Source organism: Rhinatrema bivittatum, chromosome 1 (assembly GCF_901001135.1).
Source record: "Rhinatrema bivittatum chromosome 1, aRhiBiv1.1, whole genome shotgun sequence".
NCBI lineage: Eukaryota > Metazoa > Chordata > Amphibia > Gymnophiona > Rhinatrematidae > Rhinatrema > Rhinatrema bivittatum.
In genome coordinates, this window is record NC_042615.1 from 46,068,974 (window position 1) to 46,089,942 (window position 20,969).

The window sequence follows — 20,969 nt, forward strand, 5'->3', positions numbered from 1 at the left end:
CATTATGGAGCAATTTACTTTAAAGACAATCCAGACCCTACCATTACTAGGTGAACAGATTGTGCAAACTGCTTGTCCAAATATACTGTTTCTCTGGTACATGCTGTCCAGACTGCAGTGGGACATGAAGGTGTGAACCGACAACCAAGTAGCAGCTTTGCAGATGTTTTCAATTGATATAGCTCTCATATTAGTCTTTGAAGATACCAGGCCTCTCATTTGATGAGCCTTGACAGAATCTGTAATCTATAAACCAGCCAGGGCACAGCAGTGCACTATACAGTCCACAAGCTAATTAAACGAAGTTCTTTTAGCAACTAATCTTTCTAATCTATTGGGATCAAAGGACATGAGTTGAGAAACTCGAAAGGGAGGCTGAGCTCTCTTCAGGTTACGTGTGATGGCTCTCTTACAGTCCAAGGAATAAATAGCCTGCTCTCCTTTGTGTACATGTTGGTCTCGGAAAGAATGTAGGCAGCACAATAGTATAATTAACATGGAGCGGAGACACCACTTTTGGAAGGAACTTAGGGTAAGTTTGTGGGATAACCATAGAAAAGCTATAAATAAATAAATAAAATAAATATTGAGGAAAAACTGCAAGCATGGCGAATAGGAAACCATAGCCTGTGATTCACTTACTCTCCAGACCGAAGGGATGGCCACAAGAAACAACACCTTCCAGATAAGAAACTTCAGAGATTTGATGACAAATTTCATGAGTTGAGCTAGGACTACCATCAAGGTTCCAAGGCACTGAAGGTTTAGCGATTAGAGGCTTGGAATGTCACAGTCCTTTCATTAATTTTGATACTAAAGGGTGGAGAGAGATCAGAGCCCTTTCCACTTGCTGGTGATATCCCGCAATGGTACAGAGATAAACCTTGGATGAAAAGGTGCTAAGGCCTAAGGATGAGAAGAAAAACACGTATTGAAGCAAGTCCCTCAGGCAACAGGAGAAAGTATCCAAGATGGCTGGCTCTACACCAAATCAAGAACCTCTTCCACTTGAAACCATAGGATCTTCTGGTAGAAAGTTTTCAAGCTACAATCAGCACATCCTTCACCTCCTTAGGAAGAAGTAAGAAGAGTATTGCACATTCAATATCCATGCTGTGAGGGCAGCAATGGCAGAGCCTGCTGTCCTTGAAGATCAGTCAGAGACCTCCCCAATGGAATAGGAGACAACTTCTAGACTGACAAGATACGAATACTGCTGTGTTCTCCCAGGAAAACAAGATGTTAGTCCTCACAGATGGGCGACATCATCAGATACAGCCCGGCACAGAATACTTTTGTCAAAGTTTCTAGAAACTTTGACTGGCACACTGAGCATGCCCAGCATGCTACTATCCCCGCAGCCATGCAGGGTCCCCCCCTTCAATCTCATATCAAAGCATAAAAGACGAGCGAAAAATAAAATAACAAAACACAGATGAACCCAACTTCGTGGGGTGGCGGGTGGGTTTCCCAAGGACTAACATCCTGCTGTCTTGGGAGAACACATTGTTATAGGTAAGCAACTCTTTCTCCCAGGACAAGCAGGATGGTAGACCTCACAGATGGGCGAGTACCGAGCTGCAGGCTTCCCCTGGAAGGAACCAGGCCAACAGACACCCAATAACGTGCAACAGGCACAACAACAGAGGTGCTGTTGACAACAGGATGCAGCCTTAACCACACACTGGGCCCTAGGCTGGGAGAGTTGGGTTCTCAGACTTGGAACAAGTTACGAGGGACAGACTGGCCAAAGGTGCTGTCCTGTTGACCATCCTTGTCCAGACAGTAGTGGGCTGTGAATGTGTGGAGGGAACTCCATGTCACGGCCTTGCAGATCTCAGCAAAAGGGACGGCACGGAAGTGAGCCACCAATGCTGCCATGGCCCTCATTGAGTGGCTGTTACTTGGCCTCCGAGCGGAAGACCCACTTGCTCATAACAAAAAGTGATACAGTCTGCCAACCAATTGGACAGGGTCTGCTTTGTCTATTGCAACCCCAAGTCTATTTTTGTCGAAGAAGAAGAAGTGTGTGGCTGCAGTGTGTTCCAGGTAAAATGCCAGAGCACGTTTGCAGTCCAAGGTATGAAGAGCCCGCTCACCCTGGTGGGAGTGAGTTCTCAGAAAGAAGGTGGGCAGTAAAATAGACTGATTTAGATGAAAGTCAGTCACCACCTTAGGCAAGAACCTAGGGTGAGTGTGTAACACTACCCTGTAGTGGAAGATCCTCATATAAGGCGGATAGGTTACCAAGGTCTGAAGCTCACTGACCCTGCGGGCGGAAGTAACTGCCACTAGGAAGACCACCTTCCAGGTGAGGTGTTTAAACTTGCAGGAGTGCATAAGCTCGAATGGAGTCTGCATGAGCCGCGCTAGCACCACGCTGAGGTCCCAGGTCACAATCAGAGGAAGCAGTGGAGGTTTCAATTGTAGCAAGCCTCTCACGAAGCACCCCACTAACGGCTGCACCGAGATTGGAGTGACACCAACACCTCAGTGGTAGGCACTGATGGCACTCAGATGGACTCGGATTGAGGTAGCCTGCAACCCCGACTCCGAGAGATGCCAGAGATAGTCCAGGACAGGTGTGGGACAGGTGAAAGGATCAAGACCCTGTTCCGCACACCAGACTGAGAACCTCCTCCACTTCAACTGGTAGGGCTTCCATGTGGGAAGGCTCACGAGAAGCTACCAGGACATAGCAAGACGGTCTGAAAGGTCGAGGGATTGCAACACTAGCCTTTCAACATCCAGGCCATGTGGGCCAACAAGCGGAGGTTCGGGTGGTGCAGCCTGCCCTGATACTGTGTGATGAGGTCGGGGGAGATGCCCAGACATATGGGCTCCTGGACAGACAGGTTGCGTAGGATCAGGAACCAGATCTGTCTCGGCTAATGCGGGGCTATCATGTTCATGGAGCCCCCATCCTGTTGGAGCTTCACAAGGGTCTTGCCTATTAGCGGAATCATAGGATATGCACACAGGAGACATGCGCTCCATGGCTTGTTCTCCTTCCTCCCTTCTGCAGGGAGTAGAAGCGACTCACTTTGTGGTTCTGAGGGGACGTGAAGAGATCCACCTCCGTCAGACCTCACGTGTGGAAGATCTTGTCTGCCACGAGGGGAATTCTTTTGAACTTACCTCTGCTCTCGAAATTGAGTCTATTAAGAAATTGAACCCTACGAAACACCCATTAGATGCTATTCAAATCTCATCCCTCAAATTAATTGCTGACACCATTGCACCATTAGTGTGAGATATTGTTAACTTATCACTTCAAGAAGGTATATTTCCTGATATATTGAAAAACGCTATCATAAAACCAATTCTTAAAAAACCAAACTTGGATAACACTCGAATAATTTTAGGCCCATCTCTAGCTTATCCTTTTTAGCAAAAATTTTAGAAAAAGTTATACAAAAACAGCTTGACGCATTTTTAGAATCTAACAATATTTTATTGCCTAACCAATTCGGTTTTAGAAAAAATTTTAATACGGAAACACTTTTACTTGCTCTTATGGATATTGTTTTAAGAGGTTTTGATGTGGGCCAAAGCTATTTTTTGGTGCTCCTAGATCTTTGCTCTGCTTTTGATACAGTCAATCATGAGATTTTACTCACACATTTATCAGAACTAGGGGCCACAGACACACCATTAAAATGGTTTAAATCTTTTCTATCAAATCGCTGATGACATTCAATTCTTAGTCCCCATTGCGAATTCTGTACAGCATACTCTTCAGATTGTTAAAGTTTATATAAGTGCTATAAAAAACTGCTGCAACATTTAAGGCTAATTTTAAACATGGGTAAGACGGAAATAATGTTATTTGAGCGAAAATGCTGTCATAGAACATTGCCAGATGTGTTATTGGATGATAATATTAAGATTACTCCTTCTTTCTTTACCAGAGATTTGGGAGTTATATTAGACACTGAATTTTCCATGAAAAAACATATTGCTAACAAATTAAAAGACGGCTACTTCAAATTATTGACCTTAAGAAAACTAAAACCATTTCTAGATCATAATAATTTTAGATTTCCGCAAATATAGACTACTGCAATACTCTGCTTTTAGGACTTCCAGCGTCCTCAACAAGGCCGCTCCAGGTATTGCAAAATGCGGCAGCAAGGATTTTAAGTGGTCAACAGAAATATGACCATATAACACCTACTTTGATCTCACTGCATTGGCTTCCAATATCTCATCGTATTCAATATAAAACTGCAGCTATAATCCATATCATCATTTATGGAGAAGGTACCGAATGGCTGAATACAACTATGAGCCTCCATATTCCTCAAAAGAACTTAAGATCCGCTAACAAAGGACTGCTAGCAGTACCGACCATTAAATCTGCTAAGCTCAGCCAAGTAAGAGAACGAATTATATCAATTGCAGGAACGAAAGTATGGAACTCATTACCCATTTCATTGAGATTACAATCAGATAAGAAAAAGTTTAAAGCAGAACTAAAAACATGGTTATTTAAACAAGCTTACGCAGAAAATGTGCAATAGAAGCTCTCCAGCCTGCTTTTACTTTTACTTTTTTCTTTTAATTTTTTAATATGTACAAGATTGGATGGTTGATTTATTTATATTAGTTTAGGAATTTTATTGTGTTTATTTTTTTTAATATTTTACTATTTTGATGTAATTTTAACAGCTAATTTATTTCTGTGCTTCATCTTTTTGTATTTTTAGCTGTTATCTTTTTATAAATTTACTGTATTTCTTATGTTTAATTATAAACTGTACACCATTGTGAAGGCTACGGCTGATGTGACGGTTTAGAAAATCAATAAACTATAAACTATACTGCTTCTCCTGGGAGAATTAACTTTGCCTTATCCTGAAGAGCTTTCTGGATAGTCCTGGCAATGAAAGGAATTGGTGGGTATGCATAGAGTAGACCAGAGCTCCAGTCTAGCATAAAAGTTTTGTGAGCTGATCTAAAGCTGCTCGGAGGCATTGAGCAGAACTTCTCAAGCTTTCTATTGTCATCTGAGACAAGCAGGTCGATCACTGGTGTTCCCCAGTGACTGAACAAATCATCCGCACCCCTTTGATCCAAAGAACCACTCATGCGGTTGCTCCACTCTTGTGAGGCAGTCCACCAATGTATTCTGAATTCCTAAATGTAGGTTACTTGGAGATGTAGCGATAGCTGGTCCACAACCAGATTCGGAGGGTCTCCTTGCAAACATACGAGCCCATCTTTGTTTATGGTCAACTGGATCAATATTCTCTTGTCCGAGATTGGCTGAGAGAACATCCACTGTGTCTAACAGATGGCTCGCAGCTCCAGAAGGTTCATCTGCAGATGATTCTTCACAAGGGACCACAATACTTGGTCCATGCAGCACTTATGTGCACGCGTTGGTAGACAGCGTCAGCTGATATGATGGGATGTACAGTGAAAGAACCACCATCAGAACCTCCAGATTCATCCAACACGAAAAGGAGGGGGGTTTACAGAGATTTGGTGGGATAATGGTTGATAGAGCTAATCCCATTGGTTTAAGAGGGCACACTGAAAGCCCCATATGTATGGATGGCCGCAGAAGTGCATGTAGTGCCTCTGATTCATGTGTATACGAAGAACTAGGACTGACTTTGCAGATGCTTGGTCTTGCTTTAGAAGAGATCTTACTAGGCGTATTAGTAATGCAGGTCTTGCAAACGGAAGAAACTAGAGTTGCTTACCTGTAACAGTTGTTCTCCTAGGACAGCAGGATGTTAGTCCTCACAGATGGGTGACATCATCAGATGCAGCCCAGCATGAAAAAATTTTATTAAAGTTTCTAGAAACTTTGACTGGCACACTGAGCATGCCCAGCATGCCACTATCCGCACATTTATTATATTTATTTATGAAAAGAAAAGAATAGATGCCTGTAGTCTAAAATTAATCCTTTATTGAAGTGGAGACACAAGGGTAGCCCGACTCTGGCCGAGTTTCGCCGTAACAAAACGGCTGCCTCAGGGGCTTACATCAATCTTCTTGGGCTCATCAATCATATACAAATTAAATGAAAGATGATCGTATAGATAACTGTATGATCTCTTATGCTGCTCCGTCTTACAGCATTCACAAACATCGATCTCCACTTGTGAAGTCAAACACAAGATGGCACCGGCCATCCATTGCTCCTACCATATGACAGGGGCCGACCAATGGCACCAGTAGCCCCTGTGACATAGTAAGGGCAAAGGCTATCGGCGCCATTTTGAATACTGGCAGCCGATGGCCCGCGAGCAGGAGATCACTCTCGCACCCCCGCTGGACCACCAGGGACCTTTGGCAAGTCTTTTGGGGGGGGGGGGGTTGTAGTTAATTAACTTTAAAGGGTTGGGATGGGTTTTTTGTTTTGTTTTCTTTTCCCAACAAAGAGAACGATAAACGTTTTCTGATCCAGGGAGTGGACAGAAATGGCCCTCCCCAGACCCGAAAATGAAATGGGGGACCAAAAAAATGTTATGCCCTATCCTAATTTGCTCCATAAGACGCACAGACACCCAGGAACAGAGCCGGTTTAGCACACCATTATTATTTTTTTAATTTTCCTGCTCTGAATCCTAGGTGCTTCTTATGGAGCACAAAATACAGTATTTTCTAACATGTGAACCACACAGATCATGACATTACAAGTACATAATCTATATAATCTCATACACAGTATTACTTCAAACCTCCTATCCACATTCATGCTTTACCCTCCATTCACACCACCCCTACCTCACATCATACACACCATTCACACCACCCATACCTCACATCATACACACCATTCACAATACATCATATCCAGATAAAAAACATCCCCCGCCACAAATTAAAACATAAGACCTAAATCTATCTACTTGGTATTACCAATATATATCTAATTCAAAGTGACTTATATGATCAATTATTCTGAGTTTCTACTGTATTTAGATGCCTATATTCCAACGAGAGCCTCGGCCTGAATCGTGTCCAGTCTGGCTCCTATGAAATCCAGATGGGGTGACAGGCAGAGGTGGGACTTGGGGTAGTTGATGACAAACCCCAGAGATTGCAGCACTTGGAGGGTCAGACTTAAAAAGTCTGACCCTCCAAGTGCCAGCTGGGAGGCCCTTTTGACCAGCCAGTCGTCCAAGTAGGGGAACACATTTACCCCCTGATGTCTGAGGTGCACCCCCACCACTGTCAGATACTTGGTAAAGACCCGAGGGGGCTGAGGCCAAGCCAAATGGCAGTACTCGATACTGGTAGTGAGCTTCTCCTACCACAAAGCGAAGATACTTCCTGTGACTTGGGAAGATTGCAATGTAGGCGTAGGCATTCTTCAGGTCGAGGGAACAGAGCCAGTCTCCTCTTCTGAAGCATGGGATCAAGGTGCCCGGAGAGAACATTTTGAACTTTTCCCTCTGAAGGAATTTATTCAAGGCTCTGAGATTGAGAATAGGGTGTAGACTCCTAGTTCTCTTTAGTATAAGGAAATACCTTGAATAGAAACCTTGGCCCTGCTAGCGGAAGGGAACGGGTTCTACAGCTCCTGCCATTAGAAGGGCAGAGAGCTGTCACAAGTATTTTGTGTGGAGTGGACGAAGCCTACGATGGACATGGGGGAAAGTCCACAGGGGTGTCCATGAAATTCAGCTGATACCCCTGGCAGATGACTGTGAGAACCCACAGGTCTGATGTAACGAGGAGCTAATGGTGGGCAAAGCGAAGCAGCCTGCCCCTAACCTAAGCTAGCTCACGCTCCCTTGCTCCCAGTCAAAACCCCGTGGCGGGGCTCTGCTGGGAGGCTAGCTGAGGCCTTGGGGTCCGCTGCTGGTGGGAAGACCCCTGAAACCAGCACGGGGTGTGCGAACCTACAAGGTTGGAGAGTAATACTTCCGTTGATGATAGAAGGATTTCTTTGAGCCTTGTCGTGAGGTCTTCCTGACGGAGGATGGTGGATCGGCAGTGCTAGTCAACAGCTGCTGATGGATCTCATGGTGGTCCTTCAATTGGGCTACTGCATCCCTGACCTTGACCCTGAAGAAATTCTCCCCTGTGCAGGGCAGATCAGCCAGCTTCTCCTGGACTTCCGGCCAAAGGTCCGAGGCGTGGAGCCAGGCCATCCTGCGGGCGCCAATGCCCACTGCAGCTACTCTCACCACTGTCTCGAAAACATCGTAGCTGGACCTCACCTCATGTTTTCCCGCCTCCAGTCCCTGCTGTACCATCGCAGAGAACGCATCCTGTTGCAGCAGGCGTTTCGATAACTCCTGGACCTGTTTCCACAGGTTCCTGTTGTATTGGGTCATATATAATTGGTAGAAGGCCATGTGGGTGATGAGCCTAGCACCCTGATAAACCTTTCTACCTAGGGCATCCAGCGCCCTGTGATTCCGGCCCAGAGGGGCAGAGGTATGGGTGCAGGAGCGCTTAGCTTTTTTGAAAGCAGACTCCACCAAAACCAAATGGTAAGGGAGGTGGCGCCTCTCAAATCCCAAAGCCTGTTGGAACAGATAGATGGCATCTGCCTTCCTATAAACCAGAGGAACTAACACCAGATGTTCCCAAATCCTAAGGAGAAGTTCCTTAAAGATATCATGGACTAGGACAGCCACTATCTCCTTTGAGGCATTGAACTGGAGGACTTCCAGCATCTTTTGTTGAGCTTCCTCCTCAATGAGGATCTGAAATGGGATGGCTTCAACCATGGACAAAACCCGCAAAGGAAAGATCTTCCGGGCGAAACCTATTCCTCTCATCTGGTGGCAAAGGTTCCGACAGGAGATCACCGGAGTCCTCAGAAGACAACTCCAAGGTATCATCTCCCGAGGGGTCATTTGGGCCCTCTTCCTCACTAAGGTCCCTTGGGGGCTTGCTTGGATGAACCCTGTCTAAGCTCCTCAGTCTGGGCACCAATGGCCTTGTGGATGGCAAAAGGCAACAATGGCACAGAGGTTCCCGATGGCCCAGGAACGGGATCAGGGAATTCAGGTTGCAGGACAGGCGGGCCTGACAGCGCCAGTGGCTGCAGCAAATCTTACTCCTCGAGGACCCAATAATGGGAATTGCTCTGGAGGGGGGCATCGGAAGCCTCTGGGAAACAGAGGGTCCCCCAGGCACTGGTTGTGTCAGGACACTGAGTAGGACGTCCAGACGCTCTAGCAGGGACGCTAAAAGAGATGGCGCACACTCCAGCACCGGTATGGGAGCCGGTGCCGGGGGCTGTTCGATACCCCGCAGGGCTTGGAGCATCGCCATCTGGACCCTGCCGTCCGGTGAAACTAGGATGGAGGAAGAGGAATCACCGAAGCCTCCGTGGAGCCCGGCACCAATATCTGTGGGGGAACGCCTGGGACTCCCGAGACTGCCAGAGAATAGGCCTCTTCACCATGGGGTTGCTTCGGTGCCGCCGGTGCTGCACTGGTACCAGAGCCATGAGCTGATGGTGACTGGTGACAGTGCTTGCAGGACTTTTCACTAAGTTCGGCCCAGTCTTTCCCTGGCACCAAGGAAGCTGAAGAGCCCAATGTCTTCGAAAGCGTAGACACTGGAGATGGTAATTCATGTCCTTGACGACAAACCTGAGCAACTTCTGATGGGCTAGGTGAATGGGAATGTGCACATAAAATCCAAAGTGTGCATCCAATCTCTTGGTTGAATGAATGGAAGGATAGCCTAAAGGGAGTTCATGCTAAAGCTCTCACAAAATAATGTTAGACTCTTCAAGTCTAGGATAGGCCTCAACACCCCAACTTCTTGGGGATTAGAAAATACCAAGAATAGAATCTCTAGCATACTTCAGTAAAGGGAAAAATTTGATCGCATTCTGTTGAAGGAGACTAGCTTCAGCTGCAGTTGAGCAAATCGAGAGGAGTCGGAGAAGGGCAAGCAAAGTGATATCCATATACAATTTTCAGGATCCACCATTCTTGGTGAAATTGATTCACTATGGAAGAGAGGACAGGACCCTTCCCCCTCCCCCAGAGGTGGTGAGGTCAAGAAATGTAAAAACATGGTCCCAGACTTAACACTGTTGCTTGGCTCACTTCCTTCCCTCTGATGATCTCTATCATGCAAATGCTGCAGAGTGGAAGAGAGACCTCTTTGGAAGAACTGATGTTTGTAGGAAGAGTACTGCTGTCAGGCTGGAGTCAGCTGTTCCCCTACTGCCACTGACAACTGCAGGGTGGACTGATGCTCCTTAAATCAGAACCCTTTCCTGAAATTTGCCACCGAACAAGTTCCCTGTACAGGATATATCCATCAGATGGTTGTGCACGTTTTCACAAAAGCCACTTGATTGCATCCACGTGAAACTTTGAGTCCCTATGGAAGCAGCCAAAGTCCTGGATGTGATGTCAAAAGCTTCATATGAGGAGCGCAAAAGATGCTGCTCACATTCTTCCACCGCTCAATAGAAGTCCACCTGGCCTGGGTCTGATTTCATCAAAGGCTTTAGTATTTGCACACATTTATGCAAGTGATGCACCATATTCAGCCGATAAGTCACAATACGAGCACTAAGTATGGATCCTTGAAAGACTTTTTCTCCCCGAAAGTTCCAGTGCTTTTGGATGCGTCACAGGAGGTGTGCTAGAATGATCATCAGTACGCTTTGCACACTTCAACATCAACACCACCACCACCACCATAGAATGGTGTAGTAGCTGGAATACTCCAAAACCTGGGGAGGCCTGAACCTTATACTTTAAGTCAAGCTTTCAGGCCACTGAAAGGCATGATTTTGGGGGTCTTCCACACCTTTATTTGCAGGTTCTTGAGCAGTCTATGCCACGGAATGGATGCAGAGCCTGCTAGGGGTTGAAGAAACCAAGGAAACATATACTCTGGTCTTACTCCTTCCTGACAATTCCAGCTTATTCAAGAAAAGTGATTAGCAGAGATATACCAAAAGAGAGGCATGCTGAGTCAAGTTTGAAAGGCGATCTGAAGGAATCCCTGTGGAATCTTCCTCCTTCTCAGACCACAAGTGTATGCTGAGACATGATCCCCAACAATGAAGAGGGCGACAGAGGAAAAGACTTTCGTTGGTCCAAGAAAAATCCTCTAACAGGAACTCAGAATGAAGTGATTGCACTTCTTCACCTTCTGATCCATTGAAGAACTCCCATGGAAACAAATGAACCAGTTCTGGGAGAGGATTTACTTCTACCACTGGAAGTCCCTGGGGAAAAGCATGAGAGTCTGGGGGACTGAGTACCCCCTTCTATATGGGAGCATTTGCTCAATCTTGGACAGGAGAGGTTCCAACCTCCATCTTTAGTCTTCAGAACTTAAGGAGATAAATTCTTCACAAGCTCCAACAGCTGGGCTCCCATAGGCTGAGGGACTCTTTGTGCTGGAATTGGAGAAACACCCTCTTCAAAAACCCAGGCTAGTTCATCCTCACTAAGGACTGCCAACACCAGTGGTGCTGAGCAAGAACTTGAGGCCGCAGTTCTGAGCAGGCTGCAGTATAAGCAGCCTGCTCAGAAGCGGTTGCATCAACACCTCTTGCCTACTGCCAGATCTGATCAGTGCTGACAAAACCTCTTTATACACTACATCAGGTCTGTTGAGCTAATGCATCAATGCACCCTGTTCCAACAATGCAGCAGCCTTAGCAGGCCACACAGAGGTGGTACTCCGCATCAGATTTGGATAAAATAGATGGCTTGGCACCTTGGAGATCTTCTGTGCCATGAACAAAGATGGCACCTGCGCTAAGGAAGCAACCTCCCACCTTGGGGGCAAGGATGGTTTCACTCTGGCAGAGCCACATGATGACAATGCTGGCTTCTTTGGTAACAAGGGAGATAGCCCCCAGAGGGGAGCCCTCATGCCTCTTCGGCACCTTTCTCTGAGTCTTACTAGAACCTTATTTTTCTTTGCCATAACCAACTTCTGACCTATGACAGATCCAGGAAACAGCACCATGAAAGGGGGTGGGGCAGGCAATGAGCCTTCCTGGACTTTTGGAAAAAGGAGTGAAAGAAGAATCCTGCCTTAATTTCTTGCACCAACAATGCATCAACACCTCACTCCAAAATCAGGAGCAGCTCCGCCCTCGGTGGCACTTTCTGCAGGACCTCTGTTTTCTAGGCACAGTACTGCTGCATCCTCAGGGAACATCCTGAGGGTGCAACTGAAAGCTCCATGTCTTGGGCCCAGGCAGTGACAGCAGACAAAATGTGTATCTCTAATGGACATCTGGCTCCCACAAAACAACTACAGTTATTTTGGTCTTAGCTTTTCTAGTCTTTTTAATTATTATTTTTTTTGGCTGAACTGAAAGGTTCAGTTGAGGGGCTGCTGAGGTAGCAGCAAAACCCAAAAAGATGCAAAGGCAGAATAAGGCCATGAATTGGCTTGCTTAAAGTTTTTAAGAGTGAGCCTGGGAACATTTCCATGAGATAGCGCAGATGAAGTCGGACAGAGCGGTTCATGCAGCAGTGAGTCTACAGTTGGGAACTCCCACACATACTCTAAACTTTTACTGAGCTCGGAGAGCTGTATTCAGCTCTCCGAGCTGAATACAGTTCGGTGTACTCAGTGCCATCGATGAAATCATCCATGTGATATGGCCAATTCATGCCCACTTGTCAATGGAGAAGCTACAGAAGCCAATAAGCACTTTCACACATGAGGCATATCTAAAAACAAAGCATCAATGCTGAACTCAATACTATCCAATTTTTTTCTTTCGCTCAACAGCTTTTTCCACCAACTTTGGCCTTCCAGCTCAATCAGAATTTTCCACAATGCTATGTCATCCCTCTTCCCCCTGCCAATTTTGCTCCCTCTTCCCTCCAAGTGATGTCAGCCATTGCAGCAACAAGTCTTAACTGAGAAGTGCTGTGCCTTTCTCTCAAACCCAAACTAAATGCACACTTACTGCTGACTAGATACCACTGTTGTGGTCATGCCTGGGGCAGTGGCATCTAGTTTTTGGTTGGAAGCTGGGCACACAGCTTCCACACGAACCGAAGTCAGAGAATCAAACCAGGTTTTCCACATGGCAACAGACAGCATTGCCACTAGGCCACCAGGATTATTTCAGGCCTACAAAACCTGGCTCAGAAATCATACTGCCCGAAATAGCAGACAAATAAGAAATCTAAAGAGTGGTAAGGGTATTATTATAAGATCAATACCCTTAAATAACTACTAACCTAAAGAAAGAAGTAACATGTAATCAGAGGACTGTCCACTGAGAGGGAGTGAGGCATCTTAAAATTTAGCTGAATTAGTGCTAACAGAACTAGGACCCATGCTTCCTTAGGAAAATACATCACGAGCTTCACGATGCTAGTTTTAGGATCCCTGTGGCCCCTGCCCAGAGACAGATTCAGCTGCCTTCTCAGAGCAAGTAATTTCTTGTATGAGCCCATGTGATCCCAATTAGAGTACAGAGGACCCCCAAAAGTCATCAGGCACATCTACTCAATGTGTCAGAAGTGAAGGTTTCTTTAATACTTGCCCTCATTTTCATCTACTGACTCAAATATAGGTCATTTGGACAATGAGGCCCACCAAGCTGCAAAACAGTCACACATTTTCATTTTTCAAGGGCAAACTTTGTGCTCATCACAACTTTTTCTTAAGATTCCTGACAAAATTAAGTTGGTATCTACCATTTTATTGGAATTATATCTCACAGGAGCTTAAATCTTCTAAAAGATCCTACTTTTAGAAAAATGTGTATAGCTTGGCTGTTTACAGCCATATCGGGGTAATGCATCAAGGATTGTTGGTGAATGAGTCCATATTGTGAACCCATTTTTTCCATTGTAATTAAATCTGTACTTTATTTTACAAGATTGTTCTGTTTATTTTAATTATGCTGTAATGTAATGTCTGTATTACATTTATTTAGTTAAATCATTACACACTGCTCTGTAGCCATTTTTTGGGAGGAGTGATTTAAAATATGAGACTAAATACCCGTCAGTCTGCAAGCTGTTGGCTCATTTGGCCACGCTGGCACAGTGGGTGGTGTGGAAGGCACTGCAGGGTGGGTCTGCATCTCAGTAAGTACTAGGGAGGCTGGAGTTAGATTCACACTCGGAACAGTAGTAGGTAAGTGTTCCGATCTCTGAAAAAAAGAAACATGTCACAGTTACTAAGATATGATCAACCAGCACAGGATATGGAGCAGCAAATTACAGTAACCTACATTTTAATGATCCATTTCATACAATTTATATAGAAACTGGAGAGACTAAACAAGCTCCCAGAACGTACTCAGATAAGCTAGATAGTTAAAATACTGAGACATACTAAAATCAGCAGTATCAGCATTTTTTTTTAGAAAGCAAAGACGCCCTAGTTTTGCTCTGATATTTAATGCCTGAGATACATGTACTTCAGATGGTTTTTAAAGCCCTTCCCACCTAGCAAGTCACATCTTAAGTAAACTGGGGTGTGACAGAATTGATTCATTCCAAAATTCCAGGCAACACCTCAATGCACAGAAAATCTGCATACAAATAAGAATACTATGGGAACAATTATGCTCGTGCACACTCCCAGAAATTCCCAATGCAGCTTCTAATTTACATGATGCAATAAACATCTCTTCACTTCCTTATGCTTTTATGGGCCATGAATGTGAACCCTTTAGAGCAGGGGTCGGGAACCTTTTTGGCTGAGAGAGCCATGAACGCCACATATTTTAAAATGTAATTCCGTGAGAGCCATACTAACTACAACCCCTCACCCTCCTGACGCCCCCCCAAGACCTCCAAAATTAATTTACTACAACCCCCACCCTCCTGACCCCCCCAAGACCTGCCAAAAGTCCCTGGTGGTCCAGCAGGGGTCCGAGAGCAATCTCCTGGACTTGGGCTGTTGGCTGCCAGTAGTCAAAATGGTGCCGACGGCCCTTTGCTCTCACTATGTCACTGGGGTCGACCAATGGCGGCGGTAGCCCCTGTGACATAGTAAGGGCAAAGGGCCGTCAACGCCATTTTGATTACTGGCAGCCGACGGCCCTTTGCCCTTACTACGTCACAGGGGCTACCGCCGCCATTGGTCGACCCCAGTGACATAGTGAGGGCAAAGGGCCGTCGGTACCATTTTGACTACTGGCAGCCGACAGCCCAAGTCCAGGAGATCACTCCCGGAGCGCTCCTGGACCCCCGCTGGACCACCAGGGACTTTTGGCAGGTCTTGGGGGGGTCAGGAGGGTGGGGGTTGTAGTAAATTAATTTTGGAGGTCTTGGGGGGCGTCAGGAGGGTGGGGGATTTTGTTAGATTTTTACTTTTTTATTAAAGATTTGTCTGCGAGCCAGATGCAGCTATCAAAAGAGCCATATCTGGCTCCCGAGCCATAGGTTCCTGACCCCTGCTTTAGAGAGATGTACGTGTTACCTATTTACATGCTATCTGCATTTTCTCAGCTACAGACTGACAAAATGTAGGCACAAGAGAATATTTATTGCATTTCCCCAAAGTTTTGGTTCTTTGTGTTATTCATTTCCTCAGACCTATATGCCATATATGATCTAACCTTAAAAAGGGAACCTCATCCCAGAGTGCTGAAAGAACTGAGAAATATAATTGTGGACCTGTTATTGGAAATTTGTAAATTATATCAGTATCATCATCTATGGCAGGGGTCAGGAACCTATGGCTCGGGAGCCAGATATGGCTCTTTTGATGGCTGCATCTGGCTCGCAGACAAATCTTTAATAAAAAAGTAAAAATCTAACAAAATCCCCCACCCTCCTGACGCCCCCCAAGACCTCCAAAATTAATTTACTACAACCCCCACCCTCATGACCCCCCCCAAGACCTGCCAAAAGTCCCTGGTGGTCCAGCAGCGGTCCGGGAGCAATCTCCTGGACTTGGGCTGTCGGCTGCCAGTAGTCAAAATGGCGCCGACGGCCCTTTGCCCTCACTATGTCACTGGGGTCCACCAATGGCGGCGGTAGCCCCTGTGACATAGTAAGGGCAAAGGGTCGTCGGCTGGTGTCGCCCTTGCAAAGGCTGTGTCTTCTTGGGCCTGTACGTCCAGGTGACAGAACCTGGAGAAGGTGTACAATGAGGACCATGTCGCCGTTCAGCAGATATAGACGGGGGACAGCAGTCTAGCTTCTGCCCATGAGACTGCCTGAGCCCTGGCGAAATGCGCTTTAACCTGAGAAGGTAATGGATTTCCTGCCTCCACAAAGGCTCCCATGACCACCTCCTTAATCCAGCGAGCTATAGTAGCCCACGAAGCTGGTTCGCCCTGCTTCCTTCCACCGAGGACAAACAGGCAGTCCATCTTTCAGACCGGTTCTGAAACTTCTAGATACTGCACAAAGAGTCTGATGTTCAAAATACGGAGGAGGTGGTATTCTTCCACATCCCTGTGCTTATCTAGTGGAGGCAACGAAATGGTCTGACTCAAATGAAACTCCGAGACTACCTTGGGCAAGAAGGATGGAACAGTACGAAGCTATAATACTTCTGGAGCCATCCGGAGGAACAGATCCTGACACAACAATGCCTGCAGTTCAGAGATGCGACGTGCCGAGCATATAGCCACCAGGAACACCGTTTTCAAGGTTAATAAACGCAAAGAAAGAAATTAGAGTGGCTGAATGGAGAGCCCTACCAAAAACTCCAATACTAGATTAAGATTCCACAAGGGAACAGGCCACCTTAGGGGTGGCTGGAGGTGCTTTACCCCTTTCAGAAATGTCTGGATGAGCCGACAGGCAGGTTCCATTCATCTCACCCCTGAAACAAGAGAGCTGCTACCTGGACCTTCAAGGAGTTAGGGGTCACACCTTTATTAAGGCTGCCCTGTAAAAATTCCAGAATTAGTGGGATTTTGACCATCCAAGGGGAGAAACAGTTTTCCTCGTACCAGGCCTCAAATACTCTCCAGACCTGCACATACGCTAAGGACGCAGAGAAATTCCACGCACGGAGTAAGGTGGTAATTACTGCCGCCAAATATCCACACTTCATCAGGCGAGCCCTCTCAAAGGCCAAACCGCAAGACAGAATAGAGTTGGATCTTCGTGAAGTTCTGGTCCCTGCTAAAGCAGGTCCCTGTGAGGTGGGAGGCACCGCATATCCGCAAACCACGGACACCTGGGCCAATCTGGAGCTACTAGGACTAATCGCTGTTGTGCTTGATTCTGCGAAAGACCCTGCCCAGCAGGGGCCACGGAGAAAAGGCATATAGCAAGTCCTCTTCTGGCCAAGTCTGAACAAGAGCATCGATCCCCAGGGACCACTGATCGCTTCTGTGACTGAAAAATTTGGGAACCTTTGCATTGTGAAATGCAGCCAGTAGGTTGATGGATGGTAGGCCCAGCGATCTACCATCAGCTGAAAGGCTTTGGCCGACAATGCCCATTCTCCTGGATCCAGACACTCCCTGCTTACAAAGTCTGCTTACAAAGCTCTGAATTTGTCTTTTCTTGCGATGTGGGAGGCCAAGATCATCTGTAGATGTGTTTCCGCCCATTCCATAAGGAGATCTATCTCCTGTGACACTTGCTGGCTCTTGGTTGATGTAGGCTATTATTGTTGCGTTGTCCGACATTACGCAGATCGCTTGACCCTGGAGTATGTGGCTGAACTGTAGACATGCCAATCTGACTGCCCGGGCTTCCAGGTGGTTTATGCTCCTGAGTGCCTCTTCCTTGATCCAATGCCCCTGGGCCTTTAGTTCCTGACAGTGAGCTCCCCAGCCCTGAAGGCTCGCGGCTGTTGTGAGGACCAGCCAAATTCAGTGGAGACAGGGTTACATCCTTGCTCAGGTGAACTTCCTGCATCCACCATTGGAGTCAAGAACATACGTCCATCAATAGGTAGAGGCGAATTGAGTAGTCTTGAGACAGCTCGTTCCAATGTGAAAGCAGGAAGCATTGAAGTGGTTGCATGTGTGCCCTTGCCCATAGTACTACCTCTAGGGTTGACGTCATCAAACCAAGGACCTGAAGATAGTTCCACACCTTGGGGCGTATCGTGTTTGTCAACCGAAACACTTGGGATATCGACTTCCTTCTCCGCATGGACGTGAGGAAGATCTTGGTATTGAACCTGACACCCAGATATTCCAAGGATGGGAGAGTTTGAGACTGCTTTTGTCCAAGTTTATGACCCAACAGAGTTCCTGAAGCAGGAAGGTCACTCTGCTGGTCACCTGGAGATTATTTTCCACAGATCAACCAGTCATCCAAGTACGGGTACACCAGGATTGCCTCTTTTCTCAGTGCAGCTGCTACGACTACTATATTCTTGGAAAATGTTCTGGGAGCGGTGACCAGGCTGAAGGGCAATGCCTGGAACTGATAATGGTGGCCCAGTACCGCGAAGCGAAGGAAACGATGTTCTTGCTAGATTGGAATATGAAGGTAGGCCTCGGAAAGGTCCAGGGAGGTTAAGAACTCTCCCGGTTATACTCTCTTATCACAGAGTGCAAAATTTCCATGCAGAAATGGATTACTCGCAGATGTCAGTTGACATTCTTGAGGTCCAGGATGGGGGTGAAAGGAATTCTCTTTTTCGGGTACGATGAAATAGATGGAATAATTCCCCATATTTTCCTGGGCGCAGGTACTGGAATTATAGCCCTCAACCTGAGAAGCCTTGCCAAGGTGGACTCCACTGCCTGCTTCTTGTGCTGAAAGTGGCAAGGAAACATCATGAACATGTCCGGAGGAGTGATGTAAAATTCCGGCGCTTATCCTTTTTGTATGACATCCAGTACCCATTTGTCCAAAGTGATCTCAACCCACCTCTGGTAGAAGAGGGACAGTCGACCCCCTATCTCCTCGTTCCAAGGGTGGCTGGCAAATCTTCATTGGGGGGTTCGTGATGAACCTGAACCCGAACCTGCCCCTCTGTTGGGCTGTCAACTCCGAAAGGCCTGAGACCTCTGAAATGTCAAGTTCCTGTAGGGTCAAAAGCATTGGGAGGAGCACTGTAACTGCTGCTTTTCCAAATTTCTGCGTCAAGAGAATTGCGTGTGTATGGATGTGCGTGACATTGTGCAGTGTGTGTGCAGAGCCAGCACGCACCGTACATACTGATGCTCTATGGTGAGCAATAGAAGATGCACAAAAATATGCGCAAGATAGCGCCGCCTCAGCCTACCACACAGTGTGCCCACTGAGCCTAAAGCGGGGCCTAGCCCACCGGGGGGGGCCGCTCGAAAGCCCACTTCCCCTTACCCCAATGGGATCAGAAATAATGTCAGTATGGCGCACCAAGCAATGAGACCAGAGGAAGTCTTACCGAAAACCCCTCCAAACGTCTCTGAATCGGGAGGTAAATCTTCTCTTCCCCCCCCTTCCCCACTTACCTGGGGACTCGGCGCTTACCAGCTGAGTACAGAGACTGTCTCCAGCTGCGGGGGGGGGGGGGGGGGGGGGAGAAGGCATTGGCCGTCACCGCCCCACTTGGCTTCCTGCACCTGCTGCCTTTCAGTTTGCTTCAGCAACAAAGTCCACAGGGGGAACGTGCTACCGGACCAAGGCACATCTCTGAGGGATCTCGGAAATCACCTTAGGAATTCTCAGCTGGGGGAGGGACCTTTAGGTATCACAGAAGGAGAGCGGGGCTCAATCTTTCTCCAATTTAAAAGTAAAATTTCTTCTTCTAAAGGGTAAGGTGATTCCCATAGGAAAGCACGTCCACATCTGCTAGGAGATGGAGAGATACTGGAGGGCTGAGGTCACTGCAGGGGTGTATAGGAAAATTAGTCCTTACCTGCTAATTTTCGTTCCTGTAGTACCATGGATCAGTCCAGACAGTGGGTTGAGCCTCCTGTCCAGCAGATGGAGACAGACAAAAACTGAAAGGGTATCCCATATCAGGACAGAGCCTACCCTGCATCCCTTCAGTATGTTATCAAAGCAGATATATATATATATATATAAAGATAATCAGATCAAGAAAGCAACAAGTAACTGATAATTTGAACAATTCAAAACTCTATATAATCCCTCTTGCATATATATTCATATTCATCTAGGAGATGCTTCAGGTGCCTTAAGGTTATGATAGGAAGTCGAGACATCCAATAAACTGTGAAGAAAAGAACTTCGAGCAGACGTAGCAGACAGTACACAGGAGGGAGTCCGGACTGATCCGTGGTACTACAGGAACGAAAATTAGCAGGTAAGGACCAATTTTCCTTTCTCCGTATGTACCCAGATCAGTCCAGACAGTGGGATGTACCAAAGCTTCCCTAAACAGTGTGGGACTGAGACAGTCCCGCTTGAAGCACCTGCCTTCCGAAGGAGCCAAAAACCGGCACCTGCAGATCAAGGCGATAATGACGAGCAAAAGTATGCAGATACATCCAAATAGCTGCTCTACAGATTTCCTGCGGAGAGACCGACTGACTCTCCGCCCAAGAAGTAGCCTGTGAACGCAAAGAGTGGGCCTTTAAGCCCTCCGGAACCGTCCAGCCCCGACATATATAAGCTGACGCAATTGCCTCCTTTAGCCAGCGGGCAATCGTAGCCTTAGAAGCCTTGTTCCCTCTATTTGAGCCACTCCATAAGACAAATAGATGATCAGAGAGCCGAAACTCATTTGTAACCTGCAAGTATTGCAGCAGTACCCATTTTACATCAAGGCGCTGCAGGTTACCACCAGGTGTGTTCGCAATGCCCTCAGGAGAGAAAGCAGGAAGTTCAACTGACTGACTGACGTGAAAGGAAGACACAACCTTCGGCAAGAACGATGGTACCGTCTTAAGGGAAACCCCTGAATCAGAAAAACGGAGAAAGGGCTCCCTACAAGACAACGCTTGGAGCTCTGACACCTTCCTGGCGGAGCAGATAGACACGAGAAAAACTGCCTTAAGTTAGATCCTTAAGCATGGCCTGCCGGAGGGCTTCAAAGGGTGCCTTGCAAAGAACCGGAAGCACCAAGTTAAGGCTCCACGAGGGACAAGTAGGTCGGACCAGCGGATTCAAATGCTTGGCCCCCTTGAGGAACCGAACGACATCCGGATGAGC

At 46.8% G+C, this 20,969-nt stretch overlaps 1 protein-coding gene across 3 annotated transcripts in view; it reads right to left on the minus strand.

Moving 5' to 3' along the window:
• Nucleotides 1–20,969, minus strand: part of OTUD4 (OTU deubiquitinase 4) — a 234,325-nt gene that overhangs the window by 30,970 nt on the left and 182,386 nt on the right. For all 3 annotated transcript variants that reach the window (XM_029600893.1, XM_029600808.1, XM_029600977.1), the window contains one exon: nucleotides 13,939–14,089. In XM_029600893.1, coding sequence (XP_029456753.1) covers nucleotides 13,939–14,089 — 151 coding nt within the window. The remainder of the gene's footprint in view (nucleotides 1–13,938; nucleotides 14,090–20,969) is intronic.